At 51.5% G+C, this 20146-nt stretch overlaps 1 protein-coding gene across 1 annotated transcript in view; it reads right to left on the bottom strand.

Moving 5' to 3' along the window:
• Positions 1-3196: 3196 nt before the first annotated feature.
• Positions 3197-20146, bottom strand: part of Wdr62 (WD repeat domain 62) — a 41386-nt gene continuing 24436 nt past the window's right edge. The window contains exons 14-32 of the mRNA XM_036188099.1: positions 17817-17884; positions 17624-17745; positions 16023-16098; positions 15232-15343; positions 15085-15148; positions 14550-14672; positions 12926-13059; positions 10608-10660; positions 8258-8476; positions 6915-7042; positions 6521-6624; positions 6128-6238; positions 5809-5940; positions 5422-5536; positions 5175-5304; positions 5043-5094; positions 4312-4908; positions 3611-3774; positions 3197-3518 (exon numbers count right to left, since the gene is read on the bottom strand). Of these exons, the coding sequence (XP_036043992.1) occupies positions 3255-3518; positions 3611-3774; positions 4312-4908; positions 5043-5094; positions 5175-5304; positions 5422-5536; positions 5809-5940; positions 6128-6238; positions 6521-6624; positions 6915-7042; positions 8258-8476; positions 10608-10660; positions 12926-13059; positions 14550-14672; positions 15085-15148; positions 15232-15343; positions 16023-16098; positions 17624-17745; positions 17817-17884 (2768 nt within the window). The 3' untranslated portion in view covers positions 3197-3254. The remainder of the gene's footprint in view (positions 3519-3610; positions 3775-4311; positions 4909-5042; positions 5095-5174; positions 5305-5421; positions 5537-5808; positions 5941-6127; positions 6239-6520; positions 6625-6914; positions 7043-8257; positions 8477-10607; positions 10661-12925; positions 13060-14549; positions 14673-15084; positions 15149-15231; positions 15344-16022; positions 16099-17623; positions 17746-17816; positions 17885-20146) is intronic.

Here is a 20146-nt window from a genome sequence, read left to right as displayed (position 1 = left end):
CAGCACTCTTTGGTGGCCCTTGCGTCAGTTCTTGCCACCCAGTTCCTGCCCCGACTCTCTTGGATGAGAGACTGTGATGTGGAAGTGAAATAAACTCTTTCCTCCCCCAAGTTGTTTATGGTCTTGGTGGGTTTTTGTTTTTGTTTTTTTTTTCGAGACAGGGTTTCTCCGTGGTTCTGTGGGTTGTAGTCTGATTGTTCTTTGCTTTGTATCTGGGTTTGGGTTACCTCACTGAGGATGATTTTTTTTTTTTTTTTCCAGAGCTGAGGACCAAACCCAGGGCCTTGTGCTTGCTAGGCAAGCGCTCTGCCACTGAGCTAAATCTCCAACACCCCCCCCCCTCCCCCCTGCCTTTTTTTTTTTTTTTTTTTTTTTTTTGCTTTTTTAAGACAAGGTTTCTCTGTGAAATTTTGGAGCCTGTCCTGGAACTTGCTCTGTAGACCAGGCTGGCCTTGAACTCACAGAGATCCACCTGCCTCTGCCTCCTAAGTGCTGGGATTAAAGGTGTGTGCCACTACTTCCTGGCCAAAAGAGGGTCTTATACATCCCAAGCTGGCTTCCAATTTACTATGTAGCCAAGGATGGTCTTGAACCTCTCAAGTGCTGGGATGGCAGGCATGTGCCACCACATTCATTCTATTTGGTGCTAGGGATGGAAGCCAGGGCCAGGGTGTGGTTTAGGCTAGGCCAGTGCTCCATTGAATTACATCCCCACTGCAGGGAAGATGTCTTTGCATTCCTTGTATTATGATTTGAGTATGAAGTTCTCCAGCAGGGCAGTGGTGGCACAGACCTTTAGTCCCAGCACTTGGGAGGCAGAGGCAGGTGGATCTCTGTGAGTTCAAGGCCAGCCTGGGCTACAGAGTGAGTTCCAGGGCAGCCAAGGCAACACAGAGAAACTGTCTCAGAAACAAACCAAACCAAACCAAAACAAGAATCTCCTCCAAAGACTCATGTGTTGGACTCTGGCTGGTGAATCCAGCCAAGAGCTGATTAGGTCATGAGGGTTCCTAGCTCACCAATGGGTTAATCCATTGACAGATTCATAATTTGATGGCATTCTTGAGATGGTAGAAACTAAGAGGTGAAGCCTGGTTGGAGGAAGTGGGGCTCTGAATTATGTGCCTGTGAAGAATACATTCTGTCCCCAGACCTCTCTGGCTCTCTGTTGCTGGCCACCACAAAGTTCCCTGCCCCAGCTTCTGCTGCTCTGCCTTAGGCCCACAGCAACATGGCAGCCAACTACAGCTGGAAATCACAAGCCTAAACAAACTGTTCCTGTTTCTCAGGTACTTTCATAATCATGGGAAGGTGGCTAACATGGGAGTCTGTCTTTCGGATTCACTAGAGGTACAAGGGAGAAAGCCTGCTCCTCACCTGCATGCTGAGCTTTGCCATGTTTTCTCTGTACGTCCCACAGTGTAGGACCTGGGCAAGTCACCTCAAGAAGCTTTTAAGAAGCATTTCTGCAGGGTGGCAGTGGCACACACCTTTAATCCCAGCACTAGGGAGGCAGAGCCAGGCAGATCTCTGTGAGTTTGAGGCCAGCCTGGGCTACCAAGTGAGTTCCAGGAAAGGCGCAAAGCTACACAGAGAAACCCTGTCTCAGATCAAAAAAAAAAAAAAAAAATGGAGCTGGAGTTTCAGGTGGTTGTGAACATGTGTGGATGTTGAGAATGAAACTTAGGTCCTCTGGAAGAGCAGTTTGTACTCTTAACGGTAGAGCCAACTCTTCAATCTTTTTTTTAAATGCTGAGTCTCATGCAACCCAGGCTGGCCTTGAACTCCTGATTCTCCAGTCTCCACCTCCCAAGTGCTGGAATAACAGAATTACAGGTGAGTGCCATCCACACTCAGCTTCATTTGGCAATTGCTTGTAAAGTGTCTTCTTGTTATAGTGTGTGTTGATCTCCACAGATCACATGCTCAGTGTGGGGTCAGCCGAGGGTGGACACACACAAGTTGTGCTCAGTTAGCCCTGAAGTGGCTGGGCAGGCTGAGTTTCAGCTGTCCTGGCTGAGAAATGGGGCTGAAGTGAAGTCACACCAACTGGATTTCATACTGTGATTGATGTTCCTTGTGTAGGTTGGTGTCTCCCTCTCTAGGAACTGTCCTGATGTCAGGGGAGCACAGACAGTGGTGGCAAAGGATGGGCTGACTCACCGATGGGGGAGAGCTGTTTTCTTCTCAGGTGCCCTATGTCCACTACCACGGCTCCTGAGATGTTGTTGCTAGAGAAACCTAGAGTCAAGCTGCTGATTAGCACTATTCCTTTGGTCTAACAAGGCTGGGTTTTTTTTGGTTTTTTTTTTGTGTGTGTGTGTGTGGGGGGGGGTTGTTTCGAGACAGGGTTTCTCTGTAGCTTTGAGCCTTTCCTGGAACTCGCTTTGGAGACCAGGCTGGCCTCGAACTCACAGAGATCCACCTGCCTCTGCTTCCTGAGTGCTGGGACTAAAGGTGTACACCACCACCGCCTGGCTGTTCTCTCCGTAATCAGAGTTACTCTGACTACCCACAAGGGACCTTCAACAAGATCAGATCTGTGGATGGGATGATGCTGGGTGATGGCCCTGTGCTTCAGACCTCTCTGCTGGGTTCCTTTTTATAGGGACTTAGGACAGGATGTGTGTGGTCACGAGTGGCCTTCTTAGGAATGTGTCTGCATGCCTATTGCCTGAGGGAGCTGCAGGCTCATGGAATAAAGCTGGGCAGTCCTCTTCTTGATGAGGGCATCACAGGGCCCAGCAACCCGGTGGCTTGGGGCTGCTCTGCAGATTGTAATGTTCGTCTCCCTTGTTGCAGAACTGATATCAGCAACCCAGACCCTGCAGGACCCAGTGCGGAGTTAGCTTAGGGCTGTCAGGCAGAAGTCTGTACTGAGGACAGGGTGGCCCCAGTGGGTGTGGAAGCACCTGTAGGGTCACAAAGGCTACCTCCTCCCTAGGGTACAGCTGGGCTCCAATGGGCAAAGAGCACACACGACTCCGGCAGTAGCTCAGTATGCTAGAGACAGGCTCTGGGGGCCAGGCCAAGCATTCTCATTACTGCTGGTCCCGCGGTCCCTGTCAGCAGGCCTACAGAACAGGGCCTAGAGCTGAAGCAAAGCAGGGCACCCCTACCCTCTCTCTGCATCCAATAAGGAGGGCTTTGCAGACAGGTCAGGTTCCAGGAAACAACTTTGTTTAGTTCAGTCAGTTTATTTGCTTAAAAGTCTACTTCTCCAGAGCAGCAGGGCTTTGGTAGGCTGCAGGCCCTCAGTCACCCCTTGCCTTCCTCCTCACAGCTTGTACCAGCAGCTCTGAGTAGTGTTCCAGCAGGGCCTGCAGGTTTGGGCTGGCCAGGGGACATAGTGTAGGTGGGGACCGCAGACCTGGGCTAGGCAGTGTCTGGGGTGGAGCCGAGTTAGCTGCAGCCATCCAGTTGCTGGCTTCCAGCTGGCTGTGGATCCAGTGGAAGGTGGAGGCCAGCTCAGTCTGTGCCTGCTGTTGCTCAGCACCCAGCTGGTTGCTGGAGGCCAACTGTAAGGGATGGCAAGCTTGTCAGGGGACATCCAGGTACCGCCAGGGAGCCCTTCCCATTGTCCTACCCTGCCCTGGGCTCCTTAGCTTACCATTCGGTAAAGGTCAAGGGCTTCTTGGAAGGCAGTCTGCAGCCTGTGTAAGACTGATCCCACACCGCCCAGCTCAAGGAGTGCTGGGGGCAGGGCCTCAGCTGGCAGCCCAGGCTCCCCACAGTGTCCAGGGCTGCCCGGGATCACACTGGGTGTATCTGGGGCTAGAGAAGAGTGAATGGCCAAGACAGTTTCATCTTTTAGATGGCCTGAGAGAGGTCAGGCGGCTGGGTAATGACTGTTGGCCCGGGACCACTGTCTTCGGTCCCGAGGCTCCTCCTCCTCAGAGTCCTGCTGGCTATAAACTTCTTCCTATGTCCTTTTCGTTGCCATCCTAAGACTGAAGCTACACTGCTGACCCTTCTCTTACTTCTCAGTAGCTTGTGTCACCTTGTGATACGTCTGAGACTTAAACTGGTCTGCCTAGCTCCCCTAACATAGGAATCAACTCTGTCCTTTTGTTTGCCACCATGTTTCATGAGCCCAGGACCCAGAACAAAGCCCAGCATGTGCTCATTAACTATATAAAGGAGTGAATGAATGAATGAATGAATGGATGGATGAATGGACGAATGAATGGATAAATGGATGAATGAATGAACAGCAGGGTCCCGTGGCTAGGCTGAGTACCCCACTTGGGAGATGAGTCAACTAGTGCAGAGGCTGGGCCAAGGCTCTACCCATCCCAAGGCAGTACTCACCAGGGGTGGGCTCCAGGAGAGCAGCAGTGCTTCCAGGCATTCTAGACCTGGTCTCTAGAAGTTGGAGGTTGTTGGGATGGCCAGGAGGGGTGAGGGGTCCAGAGGCTGAGGTCTTTGGGAGAAACATAGAGCTGTGGAGTCTCAAGGTGCTCACATCTACAGGGCTGGGTGCTGGGAAGCTGGCTACTGTGACTGCCATATCAGGCTGGACATCCGCAGGTTCCTGAGACCACATACATGTGGTGGGTGGCTCCAGTGGTGGCGAAGAGAGGAGCTGGCCACAGACATTGGATAAGGACAGTTTCAGGCTGGCTCGGGCCTCATGGTTGCCCCAGGAAGGCATGGCAGGCTCTTGACCTTCGATTCTAGAAGTGAGTGTCACTGTGGTGGGGATGACCTGAGGTTCCTGGCCCAGGGAAGTCAGTTCTCCCATGGATAAGGGTTTGTGAAGTGACCTGGAGAGCTCAGCTGTCACAGGGCCCTCACTGTCCCCAAGAGAAATGCTATGTGATAACTTGGCATGTGAACTAGTTGTCTCCAGGTAGGAACATGTAGAGAGGGCACAGACGCTCTGATCCAGGCCTGTGAAGGAAGGAGCTGTAAAGGAAGCAGATGCTCACTTGTACACTTGTCTCAAGCCTTGCCCCAGGAAGTCTTCATGGTCTGAATGGATACCTCCCATGGCTCAGCGGGGCACCTAGGGCTGTTCATCGGGGACTGGGGACACTTACTTGGTAGGCACAAGGCCTCTGGGGTCTCTTCAGCCTTCTGCCCAGAGAGGACCTGTAAGCACAGCTCTGTGGTAAGGACAAGGCTTCCTGGTTTGCAGCCCTGTGTCCTGAGAGAGTGACCCCAATACTCACATTGGTCCCATCTGAGGACATGTAGCCAGTACCTGCTCTCAGAGGCCCTGCTTTGGGCTGGCTGCCCCCTTGCCCTGTAGGCTTGACCTCCGGAGACTTCATAAGGTACAGGGGCAGCCGGGGAGGGAATCTGGGGAAGAAGCCAGGTGGGAAAGAGAGGCTCATGTAGATGTACCCTGGAGTCACTGAGGGGCATGGCTCCACTTGGGGCTGGGAAGAGGGGAGCATGGGGGTCACTAGTTTCTACCTGGAGGGCTTCTGGAGGCGTGAGAGAAACTGGGTGGAGATGCTCAGCCGGGGATTGAAGAAATGGTTGTCAGCCTCTGAGATCTTTATGTCTGCCACTGACCCATGAAAGAGCTCTAGGAAGACACCCCTGGAGCCTCAGACCTGCTCACATCTTCATGGCTCAAGTGGGAAGTGAGAGTCAGACTGTCTGCTCTCTACCCCTCCTGGCCTTCACCACCCTACCAGGGGCCATCACAAGGGTGCCCGCTTGCTCCCCACTCACCCTCAGGTGGGCTCTGATCCTTTGAACTGACGGAGGAGACCCTGAGATAGGAGTCACCACACTATGCCGCACACGGGACCCCCATACATGCACATACAATCTGGGTGCAGGGTCAGGTCCTACCTTCAGGAGGGGTATCAGTAAGTGTCTCAAAGTGCTGGCGGAGGAACTTCTCCTGCTCAGGGGTCTGGGGTAAGGAGCCGCTGGCCAAGCCTGGCACTTCAGGCTGGGAAAGCTCTTCTGTACTTGGGTTCTCTGGATGGGAGGCAGGGTGGAGAGAGGAGTTGTCAGCACTATGAGTCATGGCCGAAATGGAGAAACAGTGGAGAAATCCAGACTTGCCTGCCATACAACTATTGCCACCAGGCCGAGAAGGAAATGCCAGTTTTCCACTGAAGAAACTGAGGCTCAGGGCTGATGGGGGCCTAGATGCCTGACTTACCTGGTTCATGGGGCATCGTCACAGTGAGGTGAGGGCCAGGGTCAGTCCGAGAAGCTGAGAAACGGGCATCTGCAAAGCTGCACTCCAATTCAGCCTCTGACTCCCCGGAGTCTGAAGGAATAGAGTAGGGGTCAGGAGCCTGCCCTAGGTAAAACAGGCACATTACTCAGCTGCTGTGGGCTCTGTTTCCCCATCTGGGGATGGCAGTGATATGTCCTGCCCCACGTTTTTATGGACTGAGTGGCACAGCTGGGTGCTGAGCATCCTCAGGTGATGGTAGGAAACACATTTCTCTTCTGTGATATTATGGACATTGGAGAACTGGGTCTAGGCTATTACCAGTGCCCAGAAGGGCACCACATGCCACAGGGTCCCAGTTGCTCCCCCACTCACCCTCAGGTGGGCTCTGGTCCTTTGAACTGACGGAGGGGACCCTGAGATAGGAGTCGCCCTGCTGGTCTTCAGGTCCTGCGTCTGCCTCCTTCTCGTAGTACTCACTGTACCATCGGGGTGGGGTGATGCTGGCAATTAACAGCTGGCCCTTACCCAGAACCCGGAGGCCCACACCCTGCTCCTAGACCACACCTCAGCTTCTCCTGCCTCCTAGAAGAACCCCCCATCCAATCTGGGACCAGGGAAACTGAGGCTGCAGCTGAGTCCGTCTGACCCATGCTCACCCATGCCCACTCCCACAGGCTACTGGAAGAGCAGAGTTTTTCCAGGCTGGGCCTATCCAAGGGGCCCCCTCTCTGTAACTATGGCTCCCCTGGGTGCAGAGGACATTCACCTGTGCATCCCTGTGACTGTCACTTCGGCCTCTGAGGAGCAGAGGATGAGTTCTCTTGTCTCAGTGGACTCCCTCTGTAGAGTCAGGAAGGATGGGTGTCCTTGGTTGTCCCCTGGGGGACTCTCTGACTGGGGGTGAAGAGCAGAGCCATTCTGAGGGGGCTAGGACACCCAGGCCCTCAAAGGCTGCCAGCTGTTCTGCCACAAGTGACAGAGGAATGACCCGATAGCCCACTGCCAGACATCATGTCAGGGAGAGTGTGATGTGCACTGCTGAGTCAGACCTTGTCCCCAGCCAGGCATCAACAGCCCCTTTACAGATAAGGGTATAGGTTCAGCCTAAGACCAGAAGAGGCCTAACTCTGTTACAGGATAGTCAAGAATAAGCAAAGCATTAGCTGGTGGACGATGGCACACATATTCAAACCCAGCCCTTGGGAGGCTGAAGCAGATGGTCTCTGAGTTCACGGCCAGCCTAGCTGAGTTCCAGGCTGAGACTGCCTCAAAAACAGGCTGAGCTCTGGATCTGTGAGTCTTTCAGGGCAGGGTATAGTAGAATATTATTCTAAGGTGTGTTACCTTTGTTCATGTTGTATTTGTTTAACTCTGTGAAGCTGTTACTGTGCCTGTCTAAATCACCTGACTGGTCTAATAAAGAACTGGCCAATAGCGAGGCAGGAGAAAGAAAGGATAGGCGGGGCTGGCAAGCAGAGAGGCTACACAGGAGGAGAAATCTGGGAGGAGAGATGGAAAATCTAGCAGCCAGAGAAGGAGGAGGACCCAGGAGCCAGCCATCCAGTTACACTGCAGGTCATGGAGTAAGAGTAAGATTTACAGAAGTAAGAGAACAGGGAAAGCCAGAGGCAAAAGGTAGACGAGATAAGTTAAGGAAAGCTGGCTAGAAACAAGCCAAGCTAAGGCTGGACATTCCTAATTAAGAATAAGCCTCCATGTGTGATTTATTTGGGAGCTGGGTGGAAGGCCCCCCAAAAAGAAATAAAATACCAACAACAACACAGGGAACACAACAGGCCATTCCTGGAAGACTGAGAGAGGCAAGCCTCTTACCTCAGGTCACAGAGGCAAGGAGGGGCTCATCCAGGCTCTACCCACTTAGAAGAAAGGCCTGTTCTGGGGATCCAAGCTTTTAACCTCTAAATGACCCTCTCCCACAGATTGCTTGTTTGTCTTGAAAATCATGATGTATAGTGGGCCTGGGCTCACCTTCCTGCCCTCCACCATCTCCTGTAACCCTCTTTCCTCACCCCTGTAGTGGGACAGTCTTCCCCCAAGTGGGCAGCCACAGTGTAGGGACTGCTGGTGGGCTTGGGGGGCAGGCTGTACCTCACTAAGCAGGCCTGACAGGTTCTGTGGCTCCAATGATTCCAGAACAGAATCTTCTGAATTTTCAGACTTCATGGGTGTAAAGTAGGAATCCAGGGCCCAGGTATCCAGGATGGTCTTGAGGGGTTCCTGCTCAGCCCGCTCTGCCCAACGGCCATGCGGCTGGTAGCTGCGGTGGGCACGGAAAGCCGAGTTGTCTGCCACGTCATCATCCCCTAGCTTGAGGGACAGGGACAGTAGTCAGCTAGCCATGTGTTCAGCACGCCCAACAAGGGCTATACAGATCTTATCCAGCCTCCTGGCTTCACACCTCTAAGAAACAGCTTCTGGAAACAATGTACTTCCACCCAGAACCTATCTACCTTTCCCATCCCTTCTTTTTCTCTCGCTCCTTCCCTCCCTCCCTCCCTCCCTCCTTCCATCCCTCCCTCCTTTCTTTCGGATAGATTGGCCCCATAGCCTAGGGTGGCTGGAACTTCCTATGTATCCAGTCTTTCTGACTCTACCTCTCAAGAGCTGGGATTATAGGTGTGAGCCACCAGGCAGGGTTCTGAACGTCCTATCGAGGCTGCGGCACCTCGCCACATGAGTGCTCCAAGTTACTATGTTGGGGACTCTACTCTGGACTCCCCTTAACTTGCCCTCCTAAAGCCCTGCGGCTGCAATGGTTCACTGTAGTCCCTTAGGCCCCAACAGTGGCATCATTCCCCTCCCCCTCAGTCTGTCCCTCATACTTCACTTGTATTTCACCAACAAATTCTGTTAGCTCTGCCACTCAAACCACCCAAAGCACGGCCCCATTCCTACTGTATCCAACTGTGCCTCCCACCAAAGCTGTGGCTGGAGGGGTACATTTGTGACTTTGCTAATTCCACATTCTAACTTCCAGCTGTGAGACAGCTTAATTTCTCTGGGCCTCAAGTTTCCTGCTGTGAAACAGGGATAGGAAAAGCCCCTACTTCAGTGGAGTTTTTTTGTTTTTTGTTTTTAAATACAAAAGTAACTTTATTATGGTTTCACAATGTAAAACACAATTACTTTCCAGAAAATTAAAATGTAAAATAGGTCAATAATAGAACATAACAGCGAATTATTTCCAGACAAGTGGAAATAAAATGAGACTGCAGAGCTTAGAATGGAGTAAGTACACTGTCAAGGTCTGTTCAATATCATTGTAACCATAATGTGCGGGCAAGGAGAAGTCTGGGGCCTGTAGCCCAAAGCCAGGGGCTGGCATCCAGGCCTTGACCTTAGGTATGGCCCTGGGGATGAAGCCAACTAATAAGCCTTTCATTCCGCCTTTTGTAGTACTGGGAATTAACCCAAGGCCTCAGTGAGGTGTGACCCCAGCTTCCCGGCTTTTTTTTGTTTTCACCTATTATTACTTGGTTTGGTTTTGAGACAGGGTCTCATGTTCTCATGTGTCCCTGGCTGGCCTGGAACTTGCTATGTAACAGAGGATGACCTAATCCTGCCCTTGCCATCCGGTGCTGGGAATGCAGATGTACATCACCATACCTGTTTAGATGGTGATGAGGAGCAAATCTAGGGTTTCGTGAGTGCTAAATGAGCTGCATCCCCAACCCGATTAGTTTATTTAGAGGCAGAGCTTCACATAGCCCAGGCTGGTCTTAAACTCCAGATCCTGATCCTCCTCCCCACCCCACCACCCCCGCCTCCCAGGCGTACCCACCTTACTTTTTTATTTTGACATAGTGTCTCACTAAGTTGCCTGGGATGGTCTTTACCTTACTCTACAGCCCATGAAGGCCTTAAACCTTGTGATCCTCCTGCTCAGTCTCCTGAGTCACTGGGATTATAGGTCTATGTCACCAAGGATCTGGCTAGAGGTTAGGGTCCTGTTGCAAGCCTCATCCACATCAACAACCCCTTTAACACCATCTTGGTGGTTTCTTTTCCTCATACCCAACTAGATGGCCCCACCTTTGAAACCCCGCTGGAGTCCACACTTCCTTCTGACCCAGGCCCCAGCCTCTCTTCCAGACTCTCACCTGCTTCTCCCTTGGCCTATTTCTTGTCACTCTCCCTTCTTAGGCCCCAAGAGACACCAGCAGACGCCAGCTGGCGCTGAACTGACGTCCTGGACAGTACTTCTTTTCCTCTCTAGCATATATCAGCCCACACGTGGCATGGTTTATCTAGTTACTGTTCCCTGCCCCACCTCTATGGCCAGGACAGCAGCAGGCATGGGGCAGACTGTTTCATGAACCAAGGCTGCCTCAGCTGAGACTGAAAGGAGACAGAAAGAAAAAAGGACTTCCGGAACGGGGGGAGGGGGAGGCTCCTCCTCTGCCAGCCACTGAGTCTCCCATTCTTCCAGTAGACTCACCAGCCGCTTTGCCCAGAGTGGCAGCTTGCCATTGGTCAGCAGGCACTGAGGATCTGCAGACACACACAGACACATGAAGAGAGGTCAAGCAACCCCAGAGATGAATGGACCATACTTATTACTAGGCATTTCCAAAAGGAGTAGCACGGGAACCCACAGTTCAAAAGATGCTCAACCTCACTCACTCACTGTCAGAGAAATACAAACTTAGATAATAAATACACTATTTAACCCATAAGACTGACCAAGTCTAAATATTAGGGCGGTGCTGCGTGTAGTGGTGTGTGCCTGTAATCCCAGCATTCAGGAGGCTGAGGCAGAAGCAAGAGCTCCAGGCCAGTCTGGGCTACAAAGTGACAGCCTGTTTCAAACAATCAAAACCAAGACTTGGATGGGGCTCAGCTGTAGACCTGTTAGTCTGCCATGTGCAGGACCCTGAGTTCAGTCCCTAGCACAGTGGTGGGGAGTGAGCGTAGGCTCACACATCATTTCAGATAGGGCATCCATCTGAATTTGGAGCGCTCTTGAGGTTTCCTTTTAAAATAAAAAAAACACACTAATGTCAGGACCCAGTGTGTCTGGTCAGGACAAATACTCAACTGACTGACCTGTCGGCCCAGGACAGGCAGGTGCAGCTTCTGCAACAATGTGCATGAAATCAGAAAGAAATCTAAATGCCCACTTGCACGGGGATGACTATACTACAATACTGTAAATGACGGGGCTTCTGCTTTACTCATTCACAGTCAGGTAAGCTGTTTCTGAGAGGGAAGGGAAGAACAGTAGCTCCGGGATGCCAAGACTTACTGACATAACAGGACATGCTGCAACACACACACAACACTAGTGCTCAGGGAAAGGCCCGACTTACACCAACCTAGTGAAAGTGGTCAGCATGGAACAGTGGACTGGGAGTGAGGGAGAGAACAAGAAAAATTAGTTTACTCTCAAACACCTGCACACCTTTAGTCCCAGCACTTTGGAGGCAGAGTTCAAGGCCAGCCTGGTCTACAGAGCAAGTTCCAGGACAGGCAGGGCTACACAGAGAAACCCTTCTAGAAACAAACTTTTCCAGCTTCTCCAGCTGAATTCTCACACTGCTGTTGTGTATCAAGAAGCCCCTTTTTGTCCCTTAGGGAGCATCACCCTATAGGCACCCAGGTCTGTCCCTGTGGAGGGAGGGCATGGTGGCCAGTGAGATCTATGGGAAGGCTGCAAGTGACTTCTGAGACAAGGCCTCCTCTGTGTGTGGTCCTGAGGGCTGAACCCAGAGTCTCTTACACACACACCAGGCAAATGCTCGACCACTGAGCTGCTTCCTCAGCCTTTTAAGATAGGGCCTCACTAAGTCCCCAGGCTGGCCTCGAACTCACTCTGTAAACCAGTCTGGCCTTGAGCTTACAATCCTCCTGCCTTAACCTCCTGAGCATCTACCTGTGACTACAGGCCTGTACCATAGACCTTGCTAGGAGCATCTTTTAAGGGAGACTTAGGTGCAGCTATCTCTCCTCTTCAGCCAGCTCTGATGCCTAGAACATGAGCAGCCATCTTGCAAGCATGAGAGCAGATGCAGGGGAGCGGGCATACAGCTAGCCTTTTACCAAATGGAGCTAGAGCTCTCCCTACCTTTCCCTGGGAAACCCTCTGGGGTTTCCTTAGCCCCTCTACCACGTCCCACCTTGGCCAGGCACTAAGTGGAGCTGACTAAGCCTCAGCTCACAGGAACAGATTCTGAACCGGGCCATAGTTTATGTCGGGAATAGGAGTCACAACTCCAGAACTCTGCTTGAGCATTAGGAAGGAGTGCTCATTTCTCTGCAGTTTTGTATGCCTACAGCTGATAGAGGCCTTTTCGCCCCTCAAAAAGGGAGAGTTCTGCCTGAGCACAAAGGCAACGTGAAGAAAAGAGCCAGAGGACGGAGAAAAAGATCTTCCTTTTCTTTCTGGTTTTGAGATGTAGTGCAAGCTGTCCTGGAACTTGCTATGTAGAGAACTTGCTAGGTAGACCAGGCTAACCTTGAACTCACAGAGATCCTCCTGCTTTTGGAATTAAAGGCATACACCCCCACACCCTACCTGATACCTTTTTTTAAAGTATCATGTTGAGCAGGCTAGCCTCACCTTGCTATGGAACTAACTGAATTCTGGGTTAATAGGCGAGCACACAACACTCAATGGGGAGTACTGGCCTCTTGATGTCACCTGACCCTGGCCCAACAAAGCTTGAAACGAGTATTCTTGACTTTTCAGTTATTTCAACCAAGTTACTTTCTGGTTAGCCCAACTGTTACACTCCCAGTTTTGGCCCTTTCCCTAACCTGGATCCAAACTCTCTTTGGATGGCGTTTTCAGCGACTCTTCTGGGTCACAATCCTCCTCCATCTCATCTTCTGTCTGCTCTCCAGGGCTCAGGGAACGGATCTCACTTGGTGTGGATACATATGTCTCCTGGCTTTAGGAAGAAGAATGGAAAGAAAGCCTAGGTGAATGGGGTGAGGTGAGGACCTGCCTAGAGCTGGGCCTGTCCACAGCTTCTGCCATGACTCTGTGGAGAGCCACCCCAAAAGGAGCATATTTCCTTGGTGCCTCTGTCCCTGATATCTCCAATGCCACCTCAGGACCAGTGGTTGTGGTCAGGGCCCAGTCCTCACAGGTACCTGGGAACCTGTACCAAGGCCATGGCAAAGCTTCAGAGTGAGCGGAAAAACCTCTTACATCTTCAATCTCAAAACAGAACCTGAGCCAGGCATTGTGGCTTATACTCATATTTTACCATATTTACTTGGGGGCTGAGGCAGGAGGACTACCCTGAGTTCAAGACCAGCCTGGGCCAGATAGCAAGACTATAAAAAAAATCTGTTGTGGGATAATCCTTTTGTATACTGTGAAGATGTCACTTGGGCTGGTTTAATAAAAGGCTCATTGGCTGACAGCCAGGCAGAGATTATAGGTGGGACAATCAAACTAGGAGAATGATGGGAAAGAGGGCAGAGTCACGAGAGATGCCAGCCAGCCATACCTGAGGACGTGTAGAAAGGGAGGTTCAAGCCATGAGCCACTTGGCAAAGCATAGATAAGATCTACGGGTTAATTTATATGTAAGAGTTAGCTACTGGTGCTGGAGAGATGGCTCAGAGGTTAAGAGCACTGCTTGCTCTTCCAGAGGTCCTGAGTTCAATTTCCAGCAACCACATGGTGGCTCACAACCATCTGTAATGAGATCTAGTGCCCTCTTCTGGCCTATAGTCATACATGCTGAATACATAATAAATAAATAAATCTTAAAAAAAAAAAAAACATTCATTAAAAAAAAAGGAGTTAGCTACTAACAAGCCTGAGTTATTGGCCAAGCATTTATAATTTATATTAAGTCTCTGAGTCAGTTAATTGGGAGTAGGTGGTTGGGACAGGAAACTTCTGCCTACAAAAATCATCATCGGAGTTCACTCCAAATAGTTTCAGAGAGGCATAATGACAAAGGACATGTGCTTTGGGGACTCGAGTAAGCAAAAGACCAGGTCTGTGCTGAAGGGTAGGAGGACACAGTGCCACTGGCGTCCCCACTGGTCCCCCTCCTGAGCACCCTTCCCCGCTGCTGGGTGGGTAGGTCCTTCTCTCCCCCAAGCCCTGGGGCTTCCCCATCACCATGCTCATGAAGCATGAAGATTCTGCACTTTAAAACCTTTCTTAGACTGGGTGTCTCTGTGTAGCCCTGGCTATTCTAGAACTCCCTCTGTAGACCAGGCTGGCCTCGAACTCACAGAGATCTGCCTGCCTCTGCCCCCCAGGTATTGGGATTAAAGGAGAGCACCACAACTGCCTGGCTTAAAACTTCTCTTAAATTGTGTCTCTGGAACTTTGTTTCTAGGGCCTGACTACAGGGAGGGCTGGCTCAGGGCTTCTTGGCCTCGGCCACTTCACTGGTCTTGGGACTGGCAGCACCTGGGGGCGCTGCTCCACTTCTGGTGCTTGGGCGGTCGCTGCTGCTCCTGGTGATTGATCTCCAGCAAATGCTGCTTCATGCAGGTGGTGATCTCCGGGCCCAGGTGCCAGATGAACACGCAGCTTCAAAGACCAGGGCAGAAAGCAGAGGAAGTGTATGTGGGAGCCGTGTCTGAGCTTGGAGCCCTGTACTATCATGGCCAAGACCCCACTCCCTAGGTGCCCTGTCAGCTCAGCTCAAAGGCTGTGGACTGTGGCCCAGAGTCCAGGCATCCCGGCAAACTGGGGGCCTGGAGACTCAAGAAAAACAGCGCTGGGGGCAGAGTTGTGATAAATCAAAGGACAACCGCAAGAAAAGCCCAGAGAGCTGGGTGGAGCTTAGGGCTGGATACGACTCAAGGTGCACACTATCCAGAGCCAGGGGAGGCTGGGAGCTCCGAAGCACTCCCCACACGGCCTGAGCCCCCTCCCCAGGATGATGCCCACCTACTCCTAGAGGGGGGCCTTGCAGGGGCAGCCTCCACACTTGTCCCACCTGTCTCCAGATACTGTGATCAAGTGACGGCAGTCATAGGTGAACTTCATGCCAGTGACAATTTCTACAAGCAAAGGAGAGAGGCCATCCTTACTCTGAGCCAGGCTGTGGGAGCAGGGAAGGTGGCTCAGGCCACCGAACACCTACCTGAATGGCCGAACATCTTGGCAACACACTCGCCTGTGTAAAAGTCAATCACCGAGATGCTCTTGTCAGAGCAGCTTGTGGCCAGGAAGGTGCCTGAGGGGTCCACATGGACCTGAGGAAAGAGACATGTCACCTCAGGCTGCTTACTTTATCCTTATCGGGAGGCCTGGGCCAAACATCTCAGGACCACCTCCTGATGACCACCTCTTTTATGCTGGACACTTGACTTGGTTCAGGGAATCAACTCAGGGCACTCTCATGACACCCAACAGGGCAGAGACTCCTGCTCCCATTTTGCAGGTGAAGAAGTCATGGCCACCAGTGCAGAAATGATGGTGGCATGCCCTGGGCAAAGTGCTCAGTACTGCATACTTGACCCTCTGCACAACCCTAGGGTGGAAGCTGTTTCCATTGCACTTGACAGATGATGAAACAGGTTTAGACACCTGCCCACGGTCACACGGTCAGCCTGAGGCACAGCTGGGATCTATCAAGGAGCCTGAACTCTGAACAACTCCCCTGGGCCAGAGTCTCTGAGAAGTGTCCACCTGTCCTGTGTCCTGTGGGAGGAGTGAAGGTCTGTCTGCTCCTCCAATCACACCTTGTTGCCATCCAAACTAGAGCCCACTCAGCGAATAGAGGACCCTCCCTCCATTCCAACTCAAGCACCTGTGGCTAGCCAGGCCTAGGTGGGTGCTGTTCAGTGTGACCATTTCAATAAACACTAAGTACACAGATCTGAGGAGGCAAGAGGGGGCTCAGTGTTGGGGTTTGTGTGGTCTCACACTCACCTTCAGCAGGGACCCCTCATCTCCCTGGGAACCCTTGTAGCACTTCTTCTGTTTCCCACTCACTGTGTTGTAGACCCTGGGGAAGTGGGAATATCATGAGGGAGCAGAAGACACCACCCTTTCCTCCTGGCCCTGCTGCCCTCTGCTCCTGGGTAGGACCCCCACCTCAAGCTGAGGTTATGCCCTGGAGTACTGATGAATTGGCATCTGTTCCCTTTCACACAGCAAGTTAGGGCTTAGCCCCAGGTGGAGGGAGTCCAGGGAAGAAGCGGAGAACAAGCCCCAGGCCAACCCTGATAGCTCCTGACCCTCCACAGGCCAGGCTGGCTCCCAAGGTTTCCTTCATCTCAGCCTGGACCAAGGTGCACTATCCCTTTCATGGACTGTGAGCTTCTTGAAGGGCTGGGCTACCTTGGCCACTGCTCTGATAGTAGCATTCTCCAGCCCAAGGAAGATAGGTGAATGAGCTGTGAGTTCGTGACTTCTCCATCCCCACACAGTCCCCGGAGAGCCACAAGTCTTTTGTAGGGCTGGTGGCTAAGCCTGGTGGAGAAGCTCCTCCTCCTCCTCTTCCCTTTTTTGAGACAGGGTCTCATGTAGGCTAGAGTGACTTCCAATTTGCTAAGACTGGCCTTAAGCTTCTCATGTTTCTCCCAAGTGCTGGGATTACAGGCATGCTCTGCTGTGATGAGGATCACAGACCTAAATGACATCCTCTTCCCCTTGAAATCAGGCCACTTCCTTTTGCAGTCTCTCAGTTACAGAGAGCTGCTCTGACCTTGCAACTAACACAGAGCTGAGTTCTTTCTCTCCCCCATACAGCTGGGAGACAACCTTGAATTATAACCACTGTTATAGAGCCTTGTGACTTCTGGGTCATAAGAAGCCTCCCATCCTGAGCCCCTCTGGGAATCTCCTTGAGCCAGAACTTACTTTGCCTTGCAGACCTGGAAGACCTATCTCTCCTTTGGCCCCTCAGTGCTGCCTATGATGCTGCACTTCTCCTAATGCTCTGGGGACTGAAGGTCTGCCTCTACCTTCAGGACCCCTGTCACATCACACATAGTGGCTCTTCCTTAGGGCCTCATCATGGCTGTCTATGGCCAAGAGCCTATGGCTCTCCTTTTATTTATGTACTTTATGTGTATGGCTGCTTTGTCTGCATGTACATTTGCACACCAGAAGAGGGTATTGGATTCCATGGGACTACAGATACAGGTGGTTGTGAGCCACATGTGGGTGCTGGGAATTGAGTTCAGATCCTCTGGAAGAGCATTAACCAGTGCTCTTAACCACTGAGCCATCCCTCCAGCCTGCCTTTGGCTCTCCTAAAAAAGCTCATTTGAAGGATGATCTCACCCTTAGCTTCCTTTCTACCAACTTGCTACTACAGTAGTTACAACACATGCCCTGCTTTGAAGTCAGACTTCTAAGAGACATGCTGGGTCCATCAGTCTCACCAACTTTTCAGGGACCAGATGAATAGGGAGAAGAAGCAGGCAGCCAGAGAGAAAACAGTCCAGCAAGTTAAGTAAGACCTTACTGAGCCAGGCTGGAAACAAGCTGGGGCCAGGCCAACAAAGGCCCAAGGAACTCCTCACCTCACATTTCGATCCTGGCAGGCTACGGCCACGTACTTCTGCGTGATGTCAATATCCATGTCATACAAGGTGGTCTTCTCTGCTACATGGTGGGTGCGGACAAAGTGCAGCCCATCCGAGGTCTGTCAGGGCAGGCAAAGACTTCAGAGGACACCCTGACAAACCTTAGTCCCAAGAAGGCCACCCCACTTACCTGCTGGGCACTACGAAAGTAGATGCTCTTGTCGGCCCCACAGCTGATCATCTGGACGTCTCTGGTGCCTGGAGGAGAAGGAGGCAGGGGTTGGACAGGGCTGCCCTATGCTACCCAGGAAGGAAAATGGGGAGCTAGGAAATCCCACTTCAGGGCAAACAACCAATTCTGCTAGGATCAGAACAGTTCCAAGTGGAGGGGAGGCCTCTTAAGACATGAACTGTGTGGGTAGGTCTGGGCAGGGCAGGGGTACACCAGGAAACAAAGACCAGGGGTGCAGAGGGGACGGCATTTTGAGAGCTGGGGTGGGGTTGGGTGGTGAATGTCAGCAATTCCAGCACTCTGTAATACAGCACTTGGGAGCCTGAGGCCGGAGGAACTCAAGTTCTAAGCCAGTTTGGCTATAGATCCTGTCTCAAAAAACTAACACAAACAACTAAGGGCCAGAGATGATGCTTAGTGGTACAGCCCTTGGTTAGTATGCTCATGGCTTCAGTACTGCAAGATAAACAAAACAATAACAGATGAAAGCCATGTGTGTGACCCATGACTGTAATCCCAGCATGTGGGAGATGAAGGTGGGAAGATCAGCTCAAGGCCATCCTTAGCTCCATCGTAAGTTTGAGGCTAGTGTGTGCTATACTCTGGAGTCTTGCTATATAGCTGAAGACAGTATTAAATGATCTACCTATTTCCACCTCCCAAGCACTGGGACTATAGACCCATGCTACTATACCTGGCTGGACATATATTTCACAGAAGGTTAAAAGACTGCATCCAGCTGGGCGGTGGTAGCATGCCTGTAATCCCAGTACTCGGGAGGCAGAGCCAGGCAGATCTCTGTGAGTTCAAGGCCAGCCTGGTCTACAAAGCTAGTCCAGGACAGGCTCGAAAGCTACAGAGAAACCCTGTCTTGAAAAAAAAAAAAAAAAAAGACTACTGCATCCAGTATCTTCCTCGGTCACTTTCTACCTTGTTTATTAATGTATTGTGTAGACAGTGTATGGCGAGCATGTGGAAGTCAGAGGACAACTTGCAGGAACTGGTTCTCTTCTCCCAGTATGTGGGTTCCAGAGATTGAACTCAAGTCACTGGGCTTGGTGCCAAGTACCTTTTCCAGCTAAGCCATCTTGCCTGCCTCTTCTACCTTAATTTCTGAGACATCTCTCACTAAAGCTGGAGTTCACTGATTAGCTAGACAGCCCCAGGATCCTCATGTCTCTACCTCTCAACACTAGGGTTATAGATGGCTTTTAGTGTGGGTGTCAGGGGTCAGATCAGGTCCATGCTTTCATGAAAGCATTTTGCCTGCCATCTCCTCAGCCTCTGTATCAGTCCATCTGCACTGCCAACTCAGATTGGAATCACCTGAGTACCACACCACTGGACACATCTGTGAGGAAATCTGTAGAGGTGTAACTGAGGGGGGATGACCTACCCTCAATGTCGGTAGCACCATAAAGACTAGGGTCTTGGACAAGCCCCAGCATGCACCTCTCTCTGACCCTGACTGTGGATGCTGCCTCCTACTGCAGTCATACATTCCTGCCAAGAACTGTATCTTCTCCTAAACCGTCAGCCAAAACAAACCCTTTGTATGTTGTTTCTGCCAGGTACTTTGTCAAAGAAACAAGAAAAGTAAGCTGCCAGGCTGGTCTTGGATTCCTGAGCCCAGGCAACTCTCTTGCCTCTGGAGCACTGGAGCTACAGGTGTAGCCCTGCACTGGCTTATTCACTTTTTATTTATTTTATGTGTATGTGAGCTGGCCTGCACGGATGTATGTGTATCGAATGTGTGCTTAGTGCTTACAGAGGTCAGAACAGGGTGCTCTGGAACTGGAGTTGCAGATGATTGTAAGCCATCATGTAGATGCTGAGAACCAAGCCTCAGTCCTCTCCAAGAGCAAGAGCTTAGCCGGGCGATGGTGGCACATGCCTTTAATCCCAGCACTCGGGAGGCAGAGCCAGGCGGGATCTCTGTGAGTTTGAGGCCAGCCTGGGCTATAGAGATCCAAGACAGGCACCAAAACCACACAGAGAAAGCCTGTCTCAGAAACACCAAAAAAGAGCAAGAGCTCTTCGCCTCTGAGTCACGCCAGGCATGGTGTGGCTCACACTTTTCATCTCAGCACTTGAGGGGCAGAGGCAGGTGTTCCATCTCGATATGTTCCAGGTCAGTCAGAGCTACATAGTGAGACCTTGTCTCAAAAACAAAACAAAACACCCAACCTCTGAGCCATCTCTCCCGCCCCTATTCACTTCAAAAATAATCTTACTGACATCAATTTTCATCAATCAATAAACCAAGAAGCCCAGTCTTCAGATCCTGC

Source organism: Onychomys torridus, chromosome 1, assembly GCF_903995425.1.
Source record: "Onychomys torridus chromosome 1, mOncTor1.1, whole genome shotgun sequence".
NCBI classification, from domain to species: domain Eukaryota; kingdom Metazoa; phylum Chordata; class Mammalia; order Rodentia; family Cricetidae; genus Onychomys; species Onychomys torridus.
This window is presented reverse-complemented; position numbering and strand designations above follow the sequence as displayed.